We start from the raw sequence: 20832 nt of genomic DNA on the forward strand, positions 1-20832 counted from the left end.
TCCCCAGCATTGCGCTGTATGTAGAAGACACTATGTGCAGTTACTTATTGAATTTTATGTGCAGCTTGGTCTTTTGCCAGATGTATTGCTTATCAGAACTCTGCACTTTGAATTAATTGTGATACTTTTAGGTTTTGTTGAAAGAGTGATCTAAAAAAGAAAAGATAGTATATGTAACTTTTGAATTCCTTTAATATTCTGTCATCTTCACTGTCTGTCCTGCTGTATCTCTATCTTCCCTCTATAATCCAACTACTTCCCTGTGACTGGACTGTTAAAGCCTCACAAGAATATTTAATAATGTGTTTTTTTCTTTAAAATACTGCCCCCCTTTCATGTTAGGCTTCATATGGTAAGTAGCAAATTACAATAACGTAAAACCTTGTTAGCAAATGCAAACAATCAACACAACCTAAAATAGGGGTTCATAACTTTTAGGGGGCCAAGGGTCACACTTGAGTTAGGAGAACATTCAAGAGACTGCTAGTGGACCAACACAAAACAGCATATTTTGTGTTCATATATTTTGAGTTCATTTAATTGAAACTTTAATTAAAATTTAAATGGAATAATTCAGTGCAATTATTAACTATTCCAATGCATTTTATAGATTCTCTGCTGTGCCACATTACAACAGCAACAAAAAATCTGGCAGCATCTTCTGAAATGGCCACTCCAAGATCTGAAGCCACATGTATCCACATGCCTCAGATTGTACACCTCGAGTCTAAAATAATGTAGGAAAGCTTGAGAAACCTTCTCCTGAATGAGATCATTGGTTTGTACAACTCAGATTTGTCTGCTGTGATAGACATCAGTTCTCCAAAGTTTCAAGAAGGTTTTGCATCCTATTTCTATCTGCAGATAGATTTCATTAGTTTTAAAAAGAATGATATGCCCTAGGGAGTTGTTATAACATTCATGGAGTTCAGATCCCAAATCATCTTTCCTACATTTATGAGATTCCCTTGTTATTAAACAAAATAGACATATACCATTCCTGAAGTATTGTTAATGGCCTTATTTGATGAAACCTAGATATTTTATAAAGAAATGATTGAACTTACCTTCTTGAAACCATGTTAGAACTCGGGACCAGTCCTTTTGAAAAATATCTCCAGCAATAAAGGGGTTTCCACCAATAGTTCATAGGTTGCTATTGGATCCACAGTTGTTTAGCTAAACTGGGCTCATAGTACAGATGCAAGATAATTTTGAAAAAATAACATAGGCTAGACTAAATGCAGCTGCATTTTTATTTCTAATTGGCAAAATCTCCTTTCCTGGGCTCCCTTTGATTTTAGGGATAGCTTTTCAGTGTAGCCACAGCAATTGTGTAGCTGGAAGTCATCCCGCCTAGGGAAAATTCATGGTAATGTATTTCATAATGGCTCCATCATGGTCATTTTTGGAAGTGCTTTTTTGAATGCAAGAGCCAGTTCCCATTTTTTTTCCCCAAACTATTCTATATTTGGATTTTCTGGGCTCAGAAGATTATAAAAGTAGATTTCCATGCTATATAACCTAGATTTCTGTTATAGTAAAATTGATAAAGAGTCCCTTGACATCTGCTTTCAAAGACAGGGTCTTTGTGCAGTGAACTTTATTGAAGGTGCAGGCATTTGCCTTCAAAAGCTGGTGTCTATATATATGATATCATGAGAGTCCATTTAGTTTTTAAAAATTGACAATCCAGATTTACTGCTTGGAGTAGTTTCTGAATAAACAATCTCCTTTGTGCACTGAAAGATACATAGCTGTCACCATCAAAGCATCTCTGAGTTCTGACTCTTCATAATTTGCAATATTATGATGCTGGTACAACTCTTTCCCTGCATCTCATTCCTTGTCTTGATATGGAGTGGAGAAATGCAAAATCAGATGAAATTACCTGGTTATAGAGCCTGGTTATCTGAGCGACCACTGACCTCCAATAGTTACTGACTGTCCAGTTAGATCAGGCGAGGTGGGTGCAGTCTAGGTCCCCTCAATCTTCTCTGTCACAGTACCTGCCCTCTGGAATAGCAGCCCCTCAGAGATCCATGTGGTTCCCATCCTGATGATGTTTCAGAAGTCTTTGAAAATCTGGTGATTCTCCAGGCTTTGGGATAGGGTAGTTGTGAGTCCTTGTAAGGGCTCTTTTTTGCTTGATGTGTATGTTTCTCTCCCCTTTCTTGTCATACATGATCTATTTTTCTCTTCTGTAGTTTTGTCTTAAAATGTAAACTGCCCAGAGTCATCTGGAGATAGGTGCCCTCTAAATTGTATAAATAAATAAGATGTTATTTAACACCCAAAATGTTACAGACCCAATGGAATAAACACATTGCTGCCATATAGATAACTTATACTATAAATATATTATAACAATAGTGGTATGGTTTCTCTTTCATCCCACATTTTGTAATCCTTTGATAAACTATCAGGGGTGTTCCCTAATTTTAGTATTTGATGCCAAGTATACTCACTTACAGATATGCCATTTCAGCAGTAGCCCTGTGGTTTTCTTACAAGAAAATTACAAGAAGCATTTAAAAAAAAATGAAGATACAATCATATACAACATTATCTGTTTAGCAATGCATAACCATTGAAGCAAAATTCACACAGAGTCACATTAATCAGGTTTCATACCAGGAAAAAAAAAAAGGTTAAGATGCAGAATCTTGGAAACTGAGTAAGTTAAACTCTGGCCCTCTTTTATTAGAGAATACATTAAGATGTCAGTTGTTTAAACTTCTTTCTCCTTGATTCCTTAAGTGATGAAGGACTAATGTCTCTTTTAAGAGATAAAACCAAAATATCCTTGGTTCTTTATCCACTATGTGTTGAAATACTCCCTTTCCATTCACAGACTCCATGACTTGTCTTATAAAAAAAACACTTTGGAATTCAGTGGGACTAATATCTAGTAATGCCATGAATGTGCTTATAATAGGGCTGCCATGAAAGGACTTACCTAGTTATAAAATGACTGCCATGGTAGGAGCACTGAGGATTAGTTATACCAAGGTCAAAAGCAAACTGATTAATCTGTTACTGTAAAGGGGTTGGTGAAAATTGTCTTTTGTACAGAAAAAAAAGAGAAACCTCAGGCCCATTGTACCCCACAGGGTAAGAAAAAAAGGTGCAAGAATTTGGGCCTTGATTTCACTGTAAATAGGGCTTGCATTTGATACATAGCAATGAATGGAATTCTTCCATAACAGCTTCATTAGTTTTTACAAACCTCCTTATCAGAGATCTGCATCCTTAGGTGCCTGCTTAAGCCTATTTCTAATTCTAGTGTTCCCTGAAATAAGTCTGACAGGATTCCTCGTTTATAAAACAAGCAAAGAAGGAAATTGTGATCTGGTGGTCATCTGGATACTTGCAGCTCAAATGGAAAGCAAATTGAGGATGTTTCTCTCTGTGTCTTCAGGTTCTTAGATACTCTTTATCAGTCCAAGTCACTATTGTCATTTTTTGGGCAGTGAGGCATACTTCCAAGTAAAGCATGGGGTTGCAGTTCAAACAACTGACATCTTAATGAATTCTCTAATAAAAGAGGACTGAAGTTTTACTTACTCAATTTCCAAGTTTCTGCAGTTTTTATTTTCCACCAGTGCTCATGGAGTCTAAATGGATCCCATTAGCTTCCAGTGAATAGAGAATTCTGGCTGTTGGTATTGCTCTGGAGTATACTAACTTCCCATTTCATTTTTCTTTTATCAAAAGAAAAAAGTTATTTGATGGCCTTACAGAGGCGTCCATGGGCATTGCCTATTCCTAATCCAACCATAGGATTGTACAGATTACATATTTTCCAGTGTTTATGCTTGGGTAGGATTCATGCAGCTAGTGGCCTTGATAAGAAGAATGGCTACAATCGTAACTTCCTGTTAGTGTTTGCTGCCTCTATATCACAATCATCTATTTTAAATTCTTGGCATGATTGGTGTCCATTGTCTTGTATCATTGCTATTTCTGGACAATTGATCAGCTAAAGGATCTTTGCTCTTTTTAAAACAATGTTTGAATAATTTACATGAGCTGAGCACTTCTTTAAAAGAAATAAGAAAACCCACAGATGCATTTTTGAGAGCCTAAAACCATGTACAACAACTGTTAGTGCAGATGATTTTGTAAAAAATGTGGATTTTAGAAGAAAAATGCAGGAACTTGAAAGGAAATAGAAAAGGGTTCCTCTGTACATTTTATTAAACATATCTAATGTTATACTTTGGACAAAGTTTGGATGCTGACTGATTGAAACTCCAAAATATAGGAAAGATTCTTATGCTAAAATATAAATATATTGTATACTGTAAATATTGTGGTAAAAGCTGACTGTGTCTAGGTACACTTATGGGAATTGGTCCACAGGACCATGTTTTGGAACGTATTAGCCAAAAGTGAAATGATGGCCACCAATTTGGATGTCCTTTAAAGGAGGGAACTTGATATAATTTTCCACGGCTACTGGTCATGATGGCTTTCTTGCATTTAGTATCAGTGCCTATGAGGCCTGTACAGATAATTAAATATCCTTCTCTAGATCCATTCCATGAAGTTATGAAGCAGATGGAGCCACGCCAAGGCTTGGTCCCACTGCTTTATGGCTCCTTCGAGGTCTTCTAGGTATGCACATCCATGTCCAGAAACACTTCCACCAAGATAGCTAACAAAGCAAACAGTCTGCGCAGACCTACCATCTGTGTCAGCGGTGGGCAACCCACAGGCTCTATGCAGCACCCAACCCCTTATTTCTGGAGCCCCCAAAACCTCTTGTGACTGTGGCAAACCAAAAATCAGTAGTTTTGTTTTCCACTGCATTTATGTGGGAAAGAAAATAAAAGTTCCATTTAAGTCTTATAATAGGCTTGTAACATTAAAGTAAGCTTCCAAAAAAGCAAACAGAAAACAATTACCCCCAATGAGGCGGGGGTGGGGAGCAGAAAATCCTGGCTCTGCCTTCTCCAGAAGGCATTCATACCCACTGAGCTTCAGGGCATCACCCACTGGAGGCCTCAGTTACAACAACAAGAGTTTCCGAACATGTAGCCTCTGTTCTAAACAATGCTTGACTTTTCTTCTGGATTCTATTTTTGAATGGCTGATACAGTGAGCTGTTATATTAACTTTTGGACTCCCCATGGGAGAGTTCAAATCTTCATATTTCATGTACAAAATAGTTTTTCTTGGCTGTCAGATGTGGGTGCTGAAATGATTAATTTACTTTGTTACAGCTGGAGCCATTCTTGCAGCCAGGAACTCCTATGATTGGATCCACTCTACAGCTTTTGGCTCAGGTTGTGGAACAGCTGCCTGCTTGCATCTTATTCCTTTTTTGCTTTTAAACAGTGTTTGGGGGTCATATACAGAGCTTAGATCTGTGGCAAAGAATTTCAGAGTGATCGACAGTCGAACGTCTATATAACTTCCTTAGCAGTAAACAGTGCGTTTGTGGGGGAATAGATCAATTTTCTAAAACTGGCAACAAATTGCAATTGCCAAATGGAAGTTCAGAGCAAAGGTTCAAGGGGGAAATTGCTTTGGGGGAAAAATCAAATGCAAAGAGGGAAGGGCTAGATTTTGTTATTATGTAATTCCCAGATTACTATGTACCTTCCAGATAAATCAATGTTGTTCGTAGAATATTTTCATAGTCGCATTGTTTTTTTAAAAAAAGTTTTAAAAGTTTTAAAGCTTTCCCCCAACCTGATGGCTCCCCATATATGGATCAAGTCTTGGAATTCCCTAGCTGGCAGTCTTCTGAGAATTTCAGGAGATAAATCCCCATATATGGAGTGGTGCCCAGGTTGGGGAAAATTGACCCAAAATCATTTTGCAAAAAATAATTAAAATCCCTAAATTTTCCCCCATATGTAACTGGAGTACCTCAGCCACAATCAAGTATTATTACTGTTGCTATTTGTAAATATAATTTTGCAAGCTATTGAATATATTTATATCCAATTTAAAAGTTCAGCCATGTGATGGGTCTCCCATATTTGGAGTGTTGGTAATGGAAGGAGGAAGAGACTATTACTACTGTCATGAGTGTCAGCTATTAGCTTTTCTCTTTTGATACTGTTTGCCTCATAGTTATATCTTACAGTGTTTAAAAATGATGTTCGGTCAGCTCTAGTGTCCTTAAAAAAGACTGCACCACAGCTTCAAACAAAGATGGATCCCCCACCTCCTGGCCACTCAACTTGAAAGCCATTTGCAGAAGTCTCCATGATTAGCTTTCAAGGAACGGGCGTCCAGAAACCATATGAGGCAATTTCCTTGCTTCCTCCTTAATTTGGAGCAAGTTGGGTAGCCAGTGCTTGCTGCCAGTCACCAATCCAGATGCAGTGCCATCTCTCCTCTCACGGAGATATTATTAAGCTGCCATTGTCCCCACCGGAAGTTCCAGAAGCTATGATGAATGTTTCATGTTGACCTGTCCCAGCGTGACCTAAACCTCTGTCGGCAGGATTTGTGGCAGATATAGTTAGAGACTTGTAATAAAGTTCTAGATTTAGGACATATGGGATAAGGATGGATTTTTAAAGTTAAATAAATAATAATACAAATAGCTGCTGCGTGTACAAATAATTTTGTTTTTCCTGTTCACTTTGTAAATTGCTGAGGAAATTCATACCTAGTGATTAGGAAGCCTGCAAGCTTAGAAACTGAGCTCTTTTGTTAACTGTAGATATTGTAGGAAAAAGGGGGCAGGACTATAACTCAATGATAGTCTTCCTTTATATGCAAAAGACTTAAATTTGTCTCATACTAATCAGTTTTTCAAATTTTAAGTCTGGAAAAGTTGGTGCGAAACATTGTACAGTTGTCTGATGCCAAAAAAAGTCGAGACAGATTTAGAAAAATGGTTGGGCTCAGTTTAGGGCTGTGTGTTCATTTCATATAAATTTATAAATTAGAAATGAACAAATTCCTATGTACACATGGGAAAACTGATATAGATTAGATTAAGGAGTTTGGGGTTTTGTTTGATTTGTTAGTTGGGATTTCAGTCAGTAATTTAAACCAACGTTCTGCTTCATCCTGCTTCCATACATATTTATTTGATTTATTCCATGCCTTTTTATTTCAGTGAGCACTCAAGGTGGTTAACAAAGTTTTAGAAATAAAATGGACAGAACTGAAATGCTAAACAATGTGAAATTAAGATTAAAATTAATAATTTGAAGCCTGGCAAAAGAGATGAAGCTTTACAGGTTTTTCAAACGTGGAGAGAATGGGAAGCAAGCACAGCTCTTAAGGGGATTTCAGATTTGCAAGATTGACTTTATTGTAAGGTTATATTAACAGAATATTGCAAGTCTGAAAGTACAACTTTTCCCCCTCACCTATACAGTCCAAGAAACTAGGGATGGTCCCTTCTGAGACATTTGCCACAGCCCCATTCCTTCAGTGAGCTCAGCTGCCTCTTATCTGACTGTTGCTCTTGCTCCTGTCTCCCAAGGTCTTTCCCACCTACTCTACAGGGGAGGAATTCCATAGCCTGAAAACAGTGCAGGAGAAGGCTGGCTCCTGGGTGCAAGAGTGTCAGCTTCCTAACAGTGAAGGCATCTTTAAAACGGCTCTCCTGCAGATTGTAACAACCCTATAGATTCATAATGGGAGAGGCAGTTCTCTTATACATGTAGGCCCTAAACTGATAGGCTGGCATGGGTGATTAAGCAATATATTTTAAATATTAGTCCTCTGGGTCTGTTCAAAATTTGGAATAGAGACATTTTCTTCTCTGTTTTGAAATAAAAAAATTGGAAGATGTGCTTTCTTCTTATTTTGGTTCATTAAATATATGGTTGATGTTCTCTGTTTATGACCAAACATAGTGATGTGGCATATATTATTGATTTCTTACATTTATTTCCTATCTTTCCTCCAGGGGCTTTAGATTTCATTTCCTGTTTTGTCTTCACAGACAATAACTCTGTGGAACAGATTGGATTGTGATTCAGAGACATTCAGTGAAGTTTGTGGTTGTAAACCTGATCCTCTCCAACCGCACATCAACACTGTAGACATTATTCTATATTTCTTCCTCTGTGCACTCAGGTTCTTGTGACAAGAGCCCTTGGTTCCTATATCTGGGTATAGCACTAATTCTTTATTCCCAGACTTCCGAAATCCAGCACCCTTCAAATATGTTCTGATTGTAATTCCCCAAATGCTTCACTTTTGTGACCTTTCAGTCCCAGCAGATCCAGAAGAGTCAGATTGGAAAAATCTATGTACTCTGGAGGCCAGTCCAGTAATTCATTTATTCACATATATTTCCAGTGCCTGCAAATACTGTCAGTGATGATGAATTGGTTCCAACTCTCCTAAGGATCTAAATATCTCTGATTATTATGGTGCTTGTCACGGTCTACTTTTACATAGAAAATACCAGCAGAGAGACAGTCTAATCCAGTGTTTCTCAACCTTGGCAACTTTAAGATGTGTGGACTTCTTAAAAGTGCTGGCTGGGGAATTCTGGGAGTTGAAGTCCACACATCTTAAAATTGCTGAGAAACTTTGGTCTAGTCTATCCCACAGAATTATTGTTGGCAGGGACAAAATAGGAACTAAGAATTACTTATGAGCTCCTGGAGGAAAGGCAGGGAATAAATATAAGAAATCAATGATATATGCTACATCACCATGTTTAGCTGTAAACAGATATATTTCTTTACATAGGAAATGCCAGCAGACTTTAAAGTAAGGGTTGGCAATATGCCAGCAGACACCTCTCATTACATCCTCAGTATACTTTGGGATCCATTAAAAAAAATTAGGCTCCAAAGTTGGAACTCTGCCTGCCCCTTCTTAAAATATATCTAAATCATGTCAGCAACATGCATGGCAGTCACTGATATGGAACATTTCCCATTAAGAGGAAAGTTTAAAAGTTGTTCTCTATAGGTGTAGAATTAAGTGATTTTATTTTTAATCTGTGGAGAAAGTTGAAGAAAAACTTCCCAAGTTTCCTATGAATAGCTCTCTGCAAATGAAAAATTGGCTACAAGCAAGCACCTTCCCAACATTTTGATGTTCTATAGAAGAGGCCCTTAATGGAGCGTAATCTGATTCACATTGTGGAAATTAAATTTTACAGGCGCCACAATTATTGGAGTTTTTCTTTGCTTCGTTGAGAAAAATCCACAACTGTCTGATAAAAGAAGCAAATACGCTGTTGAAATGTCTGAACTGGCACACTGTTTTGAACATTTAACATTTCTGAAGTTTTGACTAAAAACCTGGACTATCTGCTGTGACTTGCTTTTAATTTAGTGGTCTGCTGCAAAGAATGAACATTTTCACAGCTGTTAAATAGTAGTTACTTTGGTTTCAAAGAAGCCCCCTGAAGGTCTGCATGGTAATCACAAAGCATTGGTGGTCATTGTCTTGTGTTTGAACAACCCACTTATTCACCACAGTAGTTTTCTAGAGGTAATGATCCAAAATGGACTAATAAACCCTTTCATGGTGTGACAGCTCTTTCATCTTCATCCTCTACTTTATTGATCTTCACTGAAGTACTGTATGACTTTGTAGTATAATTGCACTTAAGGAACTATGTATGATCTACGGTTTGGTGGGAGTATCAGTTTAACACATAGGAACTAAAAGCAATGGTTTAAAGTTAGGCAATTAGGTAAGTGTGGGAATTTCAAACATAGAAAACATTTAGTGATCCTTTGAAAATAGGATATCTCTGAAGATTTCTTTAAGATCTCTAAGGAAGTTTTCTTCTGCATAGTTTTAACTTATACCATAAGCACACATTCTCCAACCTAGTGTCCTCCAAATTAGTTGAATTACTGTTTCCATCATCTTATGGCCAGCAGCCATATTTGAACTCCAGCACATCCGGAGCAATCCAGGGTGGTAAAGCCTAGCCTAAGTTCATTAAGAAGCATCTCACTCCAAAACTGTTCCCTTCAGACTAAGTTTACTTCTAGGAGCAAATATTTATCTTCTGTATCTCTTGACTTAGAGAAATATTGAGGTAGAGAACAGGATAAGATTTCTTTTGTTTGGCAAGATACTGTTAGCAAATCACTGCCAGTTCGGGGTCTTACCACGCTAAGTCCTTATTATGTGATTCTGAAATTTGACTGTTTATGTTGCATTATGATCTTATTGTTGAATGACATTGTACTTTCTTATTTTATCATGCAGCATTCTGGGAGTGCATATGTTTATGCCTGTCTTTAGCTTATAATAGCTTATAATTACAATAGTGTATTATTATTGTAATAGTTATTATAATAGCTTATTATTCATTCACTTTTAAAAAGAATAGGACACATTATATTTATCACGGTATTAATTTTCCAACCACAGTTTTTAATTAAGAGTCAGTATATTCTATAGTAGTACAGAGTCAGTATGTTGTAATAAGCAGACAAATTCATCAAATAAATAAATAAATAAACAAATAGTCCATTTCTGAAGATGCCCTAGCAAACACCCGTTCCAGTAACAATGGGCCAGACATTTAGAAGCACATACTGTATCGATCACTAGAGTAGATGAAATATGTCCTTGTTCTCTGCCCATGCATCCTGTGTGTGGATTGGGGTTCTTGATTAAAGCTGGGCACATATGGCTTTTCAAAATTCTTCCTCAAATCTGTGGACAGAGAATGTGGTTGAACAGCTTATTTGAATGTATCCATGTGAAATCTTTGTTCTCCAACAAGATATCAAAGGCACCGAGGGTCAGATATTGGATTTATTGAAATTAGAAATGGCTCTACTCCTCATCGTGCTCCTCATGATTGGTTGATTCAGAAATGAGTTATTTCCAAAATCATTATATCTGATTGCTTTATATCCCAAGAAAACCCAGTATTTGCAAAATTAATCCCCCTTCTTCTCTAGTCCTGTAAACACTCCCTCTTTCCCCCGTAAATATGCGTCAGACCCAAATGGCAAAACAGTAATGGCACTCAAGGAAGGGAATGACAGAATCCTGTTCTAATCCTGTTCTAAGCATCTCCTGTTTCAGGATGCATTCATCCAGCGGTTCTCAAATGTGAAACTCTTGGTCTTCTAACAGATGTATGTAACGTACTGCTAAAATAGGCTGATTAGCCAAGGATTCCGGGGATATCAAGAAAATTATAGGCCAGTTAACTTAGCAGCTGTTCTGGAAAAACGGGTGGAAAAGGTTATTATAGTGAACTCGAGCAAATCTTCCTGAAGAAGGATCAATACGGTTTCTGCAAATATAAGACTTGTCTCACTGACCTTTGAAGATTATCAGCCAGCACAGGTAACGCATTCTAGTAGTCATTCATCTGGGCTTTCAGAGGCTTTTGACATAGTCCTGAACACATTGAGCAGTCATGGAATAAGAGGGGAAGAAATAGTTGATTGGTAATTGATAGGTAAGCATTATTGAAAATTGGATAGAAAATTGTTCTGTGTGTTTGCCATCTGTGTATAAGATGGTCTGATTTTTGTTGAAGGGAAAAAGAAAACGGGAAAGGCATGAGAGCTTAAAAAAGAGGAGACTCCACTGAACGTGAAACACAAATGGTCTAATAACAGTATGGTGGGGCACAGTCAAGATAGGCTAATTTCCATGGTAGATTTAAAAATGTCCTTTCATTTCTTCTGCTAACTCAAAATGTTCCAAAAAGTCAGTACTCAAATTTGGCTCAATTATTTTTGATCTAGCAGAAAACAGCTTGCATAGCAACTGTCCACATGATGCAGAAAGCCAAACAATTTCTATTAAAAATGAGATAAATGCTATTAGATCGATTCTTCGCATACATAGGCAGATGTATTTTCCCGATTTTCTAAAATGAAATGAATGTGAATATATAGTGCCCTCCTGTGGCTAAAAGGTATATTCTGCCCTATGAAATTGCAGTTGCCAAACCACAGTGCAATTATAGATCACTTAACACAATTCTAACAGGCTTTCTCATATTGGACGACACCAGTTCAGCCTATGCAGAACACCCTTATGTCTGCTTAAGAGGGGACCGCTTGGGTTGAAACATTATCCATTATGCATTTAGGGGAATTAATGTAAAACGTCTGAAGTTTTCTTTTTACTATTATATTAATCTATGTATAAGAAGTCTAACCTGGTCCTTTGATTCTCTTCAGGAGATCAGTTGTATCTGCAGGAATGGAATGCCTCTGGGTATTATGGGTAGTCCTCAGTTAATGACGGTAATTAGGACCAGAATTTCCATTGCTAAGCAATGCAGTCGTAAAGAGAAATGTCATGTGACCATATCACTTAGTGATGGCTATCCCAGCACTCCCCATTGCTGTTGTTAAGCAAGGATTGCTGGTCGTTAAGCGAGGCCCAGGCGGCTCGCAAGCAGGCCAGAAGGCAGGTAAGTGGCTGCTGTCAGGGGAGGGTGCACAGGTGTCCCATGAGGCATGGCATAAGTGTGGCAGGGCTGGGGTGGCTGCTGCTGGGTGGGGAAGAGTTCAAGCAACTTACTGGAGCAACGTGCAATCTTCCCTGCCAGCTTCCCCATTGACTTTGCTTGTGGGAAGCTGGCAGAGTAGGCCACAAATGGTGATAATGTGACTGCGGGATGCTGCAATCATCGTAAGTGAGAGCTGGTTGCCAAGCACCCAAATCGTGATCATGTGACCACAGGGGTGCCGGGATGGCTGGAACTTTGAGGTTCGGTCATAAGTACCACTCATTCAGCACCATCATAACTTCAAACAGTCGCTGAACGCGTGGTCATTAAATGAGGATTACCTGTATTGTCCCTGGTGAGAAAATGCCAGTCCTAGTTGAACTCCCATCACCTTACTGGGCTTCTGAAGACAACAGCATCACCACTTAGAGCAGCAGCTAGAGATTGCTTTGCTTTTGTTTTTGTTTCTGATTTCCAAGCAGGAAAGAAAAAGAAAAGAATTAAACCTTAAGCAGATCTTAAACCTTATATTAACAAACAAAAAACAAAAATAAAATTCATCCTGCAAGAACCCTTTAAGTGGAGTGAAAGAAAACCTCCAGACTTAGAAGCTGGGTCTGACCTGTCACTAACTAAAACCAGTTTTGCAGTATTTATCTGAACGGAAGACTAATTTTTTTTTTTTTTCAAATCAATTTACCCTTAACATAGGACAGTTATCCTAGATTTGCTGGGAATATAGAGGCAAATAATTTTTAATCCAACTAGCATTCCCCTGGAGAGACGAAGGTTATCTTAACTTCAGTGTAACTTTCCTTGTGGGTAAATTTAGAACTCTGTTCTGAAATGTACAGCATTTTAAGAGGTTATATTTGTGGGGACAATTTTTTCTTTTCTCAGTGAGGGAGAGAAATTTTTAGAAGTCCTCCATACCTACCTGTTCAGTTTGCAACTTGTAGTTATCTGCTCCAACAGGGGTAGCTTTAATGTACAGCAAGCTTTCAAACAGAGTTACAATAATATAGTAACAATTGAAAGCAAGCGCTGATAAAAGACAATAATGGAAAACAAGCTCTGATAATAGTTTGAATAGAGGAGGATTTTTTTTTTAATTGCATGCCAGGCATTAAGTGTGGATCACCTGCTTTGGGAGTTGACTCTTTGGAGAACTCTTTTTCACAGGGAATAATGTATTTTGGAACACCGATCCTGTAGGCTAAAATCAATCCGTTATGATGCACACTAATTTAGGGATGGGCCGAATGTTCCCCCACCCATTTTCATTTGAAGGTCCCATATGAAAGTGGAGGTAGCCAGTTTAGCTACATTCAGCTGCTTCCAGCAATAACTATTGAAGTTAGTGCTGGGAAAATAAGTCCTTCTGCATCTTTATCTACCATTCTTATGGATAGACTGTGATACTCTTGCATTTATCTAATAATGAGGGAGTTAGGGAGTATGTATGAATGTTCTGTCTTTTTTTTTATTGTACAATCATTTCTGCAGAAGATTGCAGCCTTCCTGTCTTCCCATTGTTCAATTAATTCTTAAGTGAAGATATTGGGAACTTCTCCCATTGGACTTTTTCATAGAAATGCTACTTTCACCATTAAGGGAGTGCTGGAGAATTTCTCCTTCTCGTGGAGAAACAATGCACTAGTTTCTCTATCTGTAAACTTGATGAAACATTTCAAAAAAACATTGGTCCCCATCTATATTTGGAGTTCTCTCTTCTGGTTAGTTGATGGTTGTTATCTTCTACTATACCACCAAGAAATTCAAGAGACATTCTGGAAAAATAATGTTGACTACTAAGGAAAAGAGGAAAGCTACTCATTTTGGGGGGCACACAATATATAAAAGGTTTTAATTTCAGCTCTCATTTTGTTCCCACAATGAGCTCCTTCAAGACAGGGCATTTTGGAGAGAATGATGGCAATTATTTAGATCTGTAAAGGAGATTTGAAGAAGGACAGCTCAGCACTGAAAATCCAGAAAAAGGGAAGCTAGTTTGGTGAGAACCTGTTATGTGGGGGACCACCTTCTCCTGTATTCATCTACCAGTCCAACCAGATCAAATAGGGTCAACTCCAGGTCTCATTTTTCCAGGATTGTCACCTGATGGGCTGAATTGTCATCTGTGGTCAGCCCCATTCCTTAAAGTTCCTCCCAGTAGGTATTTGCTGTGTCATCCCTTCAGAAAAATGTGAAGACCTACCTGTTCTGTCTTGCACAGGAAAAGGGTGATCTCTGATTGGAAAGTGCAGTTGCAGGCAGATTGTATGGGAGATATTTTATCTGCTTATACTGTTAGCCACCTAGATGGCATATAAGCATTAAATCCTACCTTAAATCACTCCATCCATGTGCAGTTCTCCTCTACCATTGAGTCTACAACAGTGAGTTGAGTAGCAAAGTCTCAGGGCAGTTCTGTACATGGATCCTGATCCCGCAACACGCTGGAGGAAATAACCTTTAGTAGATTAAACTTTAATCTAAGTTTAATTTTAATTTAGTAGATTAAACTTAATCCAGGACAGACCCTGGCTTAAGTCATTGATTATTGATTATGTGCAATCAAGTCAGTGTCAACTCTTAGTGACCATGTAGATTTTCTCCATGATGATCTGAGCCTTCAGTCATGCCATGCATACTCCTAATCCAAGTCAATCAACCATTTTGCATACCTAGTTCTCAGAAACAGAGAGGGAGAGAAAGGCGGGGGGGGGGGGGGAGGGAGGGAGGAAGGAAGGATCTAAAATGCAGAGCTTATCTCCCAAACACAGACTGGCTACAGCAGTAAACTATTCTGGTTCTTTCCGAGCCAAAGGGGAAGGAGATAGAGATGTAACAAAGCTTTACCAGTAATCTCCTGTTGTACCAGGAATTTCTAGGAGAAAATGAATGGGAACTACAGTATGTATTTTCCCAAACTGTGATTTTTTCCTTGTCTAGGGTGGTTGTGTGCTGGCCAGAACCACTAATAAGGAGGTCTGACTGGGCTAGTGAATAATTGGGCTAAGTATGTTGCAAGACAAGGTCTGCTTCTCATGTTTATGTAGTCCTATGGACCACTGCTGCTTATGTGCATTTATATATCCAGTTTGGATTTAAAAGATGGTTTCAGTTTGTTGCTAGAATGATTAGTGATTCAGAATCCCTTAAGTCATTACATTTCATTGTTCTTAGAGTAGGGATGCTGGACAATTTGATCTAATTTTCACACAGATAAGGTGAAAATGACATTATAATGCTTCTAACTGCATATGGTGGAGTACCTAGGTTTGAATTTCCTGTTTTATTAGTTTAAGAGGCTGCAATAAAAAAGAGAGTTCCCCAGTGAGACTCTATCATTGCACTGGATATTTTGTAGAGGAAAACATTTTTTTTTCTGCGCATAAAATTCTGGAAGAGCCGAGCAGTCTTAAATCAAATCCCTGTCTCTAGGCCCTTCCTTCTGTTGCCTTTATTGCTACACATTTTCATCTTCCCCCCAAAACTAAACAGAATAAGAGAAATGAAAAGGAAATAAAGTCATACCAAACTAGATGGATAGGAAATATATACTACAATGTAGCAAAAGAAGGCAATTAATTTTGTTGGTTAGAATAGCCTATTTATCCCAACAGATCGTTCAAAAGAGGAACAAACCAATGGAGGCTGCTGGTTGCATTCCTCCTGCCATTTTATGCTTTTTAAAGGATAGTTTAGGATTTTGTCAACACAAAATGCAATTGTTCTTAGAAGACAACAACAGTGTGGCTATGCATACTGTATATTTTAATATAAACTTTAATTCTCTTATTTATTTATTTAATCTTGTTTCAGGATATAGGCAGTTTATAGATTTAACTTGTGTTGAATAATGTGGAATGTTATGTGGAATATCCCATGGAGTGATATAAAATACCTTCTGTGTAACCAACTCTTTGCTGTCTGGACTCTGACTATCTCTGTCTGACTCTTTGGAACCCAAGCTAAGGGCTTTGGTAGCTCCTTCTGCTATCCTACTTTCTGTACAAGGAATTTCTTGTCATAATTAAAATTATGGAACCTGAATTTTCAAACTAGTTGGGACAGGTGGGTGGAGATTGCTAAACCTTACAATATCATGCAGTGCTTTCCTGAAAAGAAGGTGGGTAAAATCAGTGGCCAACACATGGACTTACACACACACGCACACACAGAGTATTGGAGGAAAAATGGAAACAAACACAAGACTTAGGTAAGTAACAAAATCTGAGAGGATGGAGTCCAGTAATCAGTTGACATACAATACTTTGAAACATCTCCAGCTGCAGAGGCTAAATTGAAGAATTTATTTATTTTTTGGGTCAGCTGTTGAATAACTATCAAATAGCAGCTATAAAAATTCAGTATCTCTTCTCTGGGCCAGTAAAACTCTGCAGTACCACAAAAGGTTGAGTGTTAGTTACAGTGGTACCTCGGGTTACGAATGCCTCTGTTAACGAACTTTTCAGGTTATGACCAGCTCCGGCCGCAAAAATTTACCTCGGTTTGCGAACTCCGCCTCGGGTTACAAGCAGGATACGTGGCCATTTTCCCTCCCGTGACACGGTCCGCGGCCATTTTTCCACCCCTGACACATGGTCCGTGGCCATTTTCCGCCCCTGACACGTGGTCCATGGCCATTTTCCACCCCTGACACGTGGTCCGCGGCCATTTTTCCGCCCCTGACACGTGGTCCGCAGCCATTTTTCCGCCCCTGACACGTGGTCCGTGGCCATTTTCCACCCCTGACACGTGGTCGTAGGGAGGGGGACTCTCCCTCCAAGCAATAGCCGCCTCCCTGTCCTCCACGCCAGAATGGATTAACGGTAATTACATTGAACTTTGGGGAAATTTCCTTCGGGTTGTGACCAATTCGGGTTGTGGCCAGAGTCATGGAACGAATTAAGTTCGTAAACCGAGGTTCCACTGTACTTTGTAAGTGGCTACATGTACAGGGAACATAACAGAGTAAAAAACTGTGAGTCTTTTTAAATAAATTAGATATAGATAACTCTGCCAGTTTAGTGGAAAAGACAAAAAAAAAAAAAAAGCATGTGTGTTTCACCAATAGTTGTTAAAAATTGTTGCCAATCCTTTAGCTGTATCTTGTCCTATATATTAATTGGGGAGGGTGTATCTGTCATCTACAAATGTCCTGTAAATGAGAGTGTGTAATTGCAGTGATTTATGCCATTTGCACAATGGCATCGTGATGCAGATGATATAAATTGACACAAGTAACATAATTTGCATCCTCCTACAATGAAGCCAATTGCATCTTTGCATAAGTTGCATAATGATGTCACTACACTTATTATGTCATTGTAGTGAAAGTTTTGTCAGTCGCCGCAAAGTCCGTGGCCCTGAGGTAAATCAGGGTTTTCCTGTACTCTGCTGAAAACTGCCTTGCAATTTCTCAGCAGCTTTCATCCCTGCTGGAGGAGCCTCCGGTTTTCAAACTTTTTTTCAGTCTGCTTGAGAATTTATTTCAAATTTATCCTGGTATTATTTTGTGCTTACTTCACTTCTGGAGTGTGTTCTCATTAAAGGTGTTTCCTGTTATCCATCTTTCCCTCACTCTAAAGCCATCCTGGCTGTTCACACTTCTTAATCTGAAAAAGTCAGATAGGAGGAGCTTTTTCACTTCCCTTAGGAAGTGTGAGATACAGGGAACCCAAAGGCTGCTGGAGACAAGTTCATATCATGAAAATGTGACATTCACCCATACCCTTGTACACCTTATTTTAAGTACAAGCACTTCATACTCTCCACCCAAGAGTTTCAACAAATCCTCTTCTCCAAAGGAAATTGCAACATTTCTATTTCATCAAATTGAATGAGACTGGATGAGAAAAGGCAGAATGTTTCTGGACAACATGAATTAAAAGTATAGAAAATAATTTCCCTGTAAATGACTTTGGTAAATCCTATAATTTCCCTTCCCCACTTCAACCAAGCTGATTGGACGTGATGGGAACTCCGCTCTACTCCATTACAACAAGAGCTGTGAGTTCTTTAAAATTCTACTCTTCCATATTCCTTGTAACCACCAAAAGGAATGTGGAGAACCTCCATTTATAAGTGAACTCCATTCATTCCCGAACTCACTGCCGTTCAGACATACTGGATTTCAGGTCACCTAATGTTATGGCCAATAGCCATGCTGACTGGAGGACCTCAGTTCAGAAACACTTCATTAGTACAACAGGAATCACATGTGGTAAGGAATCCATTGTTAGTGGCAGTTCTGAGATACTATAAACTCCAGACACTGATTGCGTTGTTATGGACTATTGACTGGTGGTGAGGTACATTATCTGTTGTTGTTAATTTTCTCATTTTACCTGGGATATAATCCAGAACAAAAAACATGTAGGTCTTTATGCTCCTTACCAAACAGACATTGGGTTTTTCATTTCTCTTTAAAGCGTAGGAACCTTTAATTTCCCCACCCTTTACTGAAGATAACGGATGGGAAAAATAAAATTGATTAAATGACTATTTCTCAATAAAATAAAAATGAAATATTTGTGCATATAGAATATTATAATGTCAAGGAGCAAGGGTTCTAGGTTGGCTATAACATCATTTTCTACATAACAGGAATCTTCATTTTTGTGTTTGAACAATTATGCAAGAGACTGAAGTGTTAAAATTTCTGGTTAAATGTCACGCTCAATACATCAACTGAATTTGTGCTTTGATTTTTATTTTATTAATTCATAGGTAATTCTAGATGGGATTGAAGAATTGTGGGTTAATTAGTTTTTTCTTACAATTTAATCCCAATGAAAATTGCTCTTCATGGTTATCATTGGTGATGGTGGAAATATCTGTCATTGGCGCTAATGTGAGATTTCCTCCTGAAATGAATAGAAGATATGGGGAGGACAGATTTTGGTGAAGGCCATTGCACGGAAAGAAAGAGTTAAACTTCCTTTCTCATGTTCCATCATCAATCAAAAATACACACACACACACTTGTATCAAAGATACAACTTCAGCTGACGCATCCAAGTTTAGCTACAGGATTTTTGTATTTTGTATCTTATTCAAGTCTTTCTTCAACACCCTTCTTCTGTAGATTTCATATTTCACTCATCATCATCATCATCATCATCATCATTTGACTTCACTGTTTGCTTTTGAGTGTGTGATTACCTTTTTTTTTTTTTTTTTTTAGGAAAGAGGACACCGAAAAAAAAGGATAAGAAGAAGAAGAAGAAGAAAAAGAATTTAGTGGAACGAGCTCAGAATCAGCATAGTTTCTTCCTAGCTACAGACCAAGCGGGTCAATAGAGACTTTTGTCCTGGGCCTGTTGCTACATGTGGGTTGTTTTTTAGTTTATATTTTGTTTTTGTTTGTTTTGCAAAATACACAGAAGCTGCTATTTGCTCCTGCATGAGGAAGTACTGCGATTCAGCTGCTTTGACAGCGTTTGGACCTGGGGAAAGAGAGGAGAACGTCCATAAGCTTGTTTGTGTGTGTTATTTATACTTTTATGATTAATGTGGTTCTTATTGTTCTCATTGTTCCCCAAACCTGGTCTCTCCAGGACTGAAGAAAAGCACTGAGTTCAATCAGTGGAAGTGTGTCAAAAATGTCTTTTGAAGGTTTCTTCCCCCCCCCCCCTTTTGTTTAAATTTGGTGCCTGCAAGAAGGAAGCAGATGACATCTTGGCACAGGACTTTGGAGACAAGAGCATCAGAATTGCATGGCACCATGGGGCTATGGGATGAGTACATATTTATACAAGGCAAAGAAATTGGGAAGTTAGAATTGCATATTGTTTCTCATACAGTACATTTTCAAGAGTGAAGGACACCAAGCAGATATCTGTAGGTAACATACTTGGTCCCCAGCACACCTGCTATACTGGAACAGCTGTATAGTTAAACTGCTCTTGACTGATATATGGAGTTATGGCTTAGTATTTCAGGAGCATAGTGGTTCCCATGTGTACATATCATGCTGTCTACATATAAATAAACCTATTTACATTAAAGGTTGTGTCTGTTTTCCATGTGTGCAGTTCATCATTTGAACACATGAAGATTAATGCTGAAAATGAAACATAATACTACCCTTTATACAAATCTGTCTGAGCCGGCTTTGACTGATGACAGCCTGACAATATATCTTGCTCTTATGGAGTTTAGTCTTTTCCTGGAAGTGCTAAACTATGACTAAGAAATCCTTCCTTCAAAGACTATCTGCTGGTTATGATCAGGTGATGGCATTCCATTAAAAAACAAAACCACTTTCTAGAGCTGAATGCAGCCACATTTCTCACCAAAAGAAATCCTGGCATTTTTTTTTTTTTTTTAAATACCTGTTTCTTTTCTTCCAAAGGAAATAGACTTCAAGAAAAAAGAATTAAAATGTAAATAAAATAAGTTCAAGGGCATCAATCCTGAATGAACTTGCAGAA

General features: G+C 38.3%; 1 protein-coding gene across 1 annotated transcript in view; it reads left to right on the top strand.

Annotated features, from left to right (window-relative positions):
• The window catches only part of RSPO2 (R-spondin 2), a 55986-nt gene extending 35730 nt beyond the window's left edge, over positions 1-20256 (top strand). Inside the window, exon 4 of the mRNA XM_088148693.1 lies at positions 19584-20256. Within this exon, the coding sequence (XP_088004819.1) occupies positions 19584-19699 (116 nt within the window). The 3' untranslated portion in view covers positions 19700-20256. The remainder of the gene's footprint in view (positions 1-19583) is intronic.
• The last annotated feature ends 576 nt before the right edge of the window (positions 20257-20832 follow it).

Source organism: Python bivittatus, unplaced genomic scaffold (assembly GCF_059951505.1).
Source record: "Python bivittatus isolate LINGU-HERP-01145 unplaced genomic scaffold, Pbiv_v1 ctg000590_np1212, whole genome shotgun sequence".
Lineage (NCBI taxonomy): Eukaryota > Metazoa > Chordata > Lepidosauria > Squamata > Pythonidae > Python > Python bivittatus.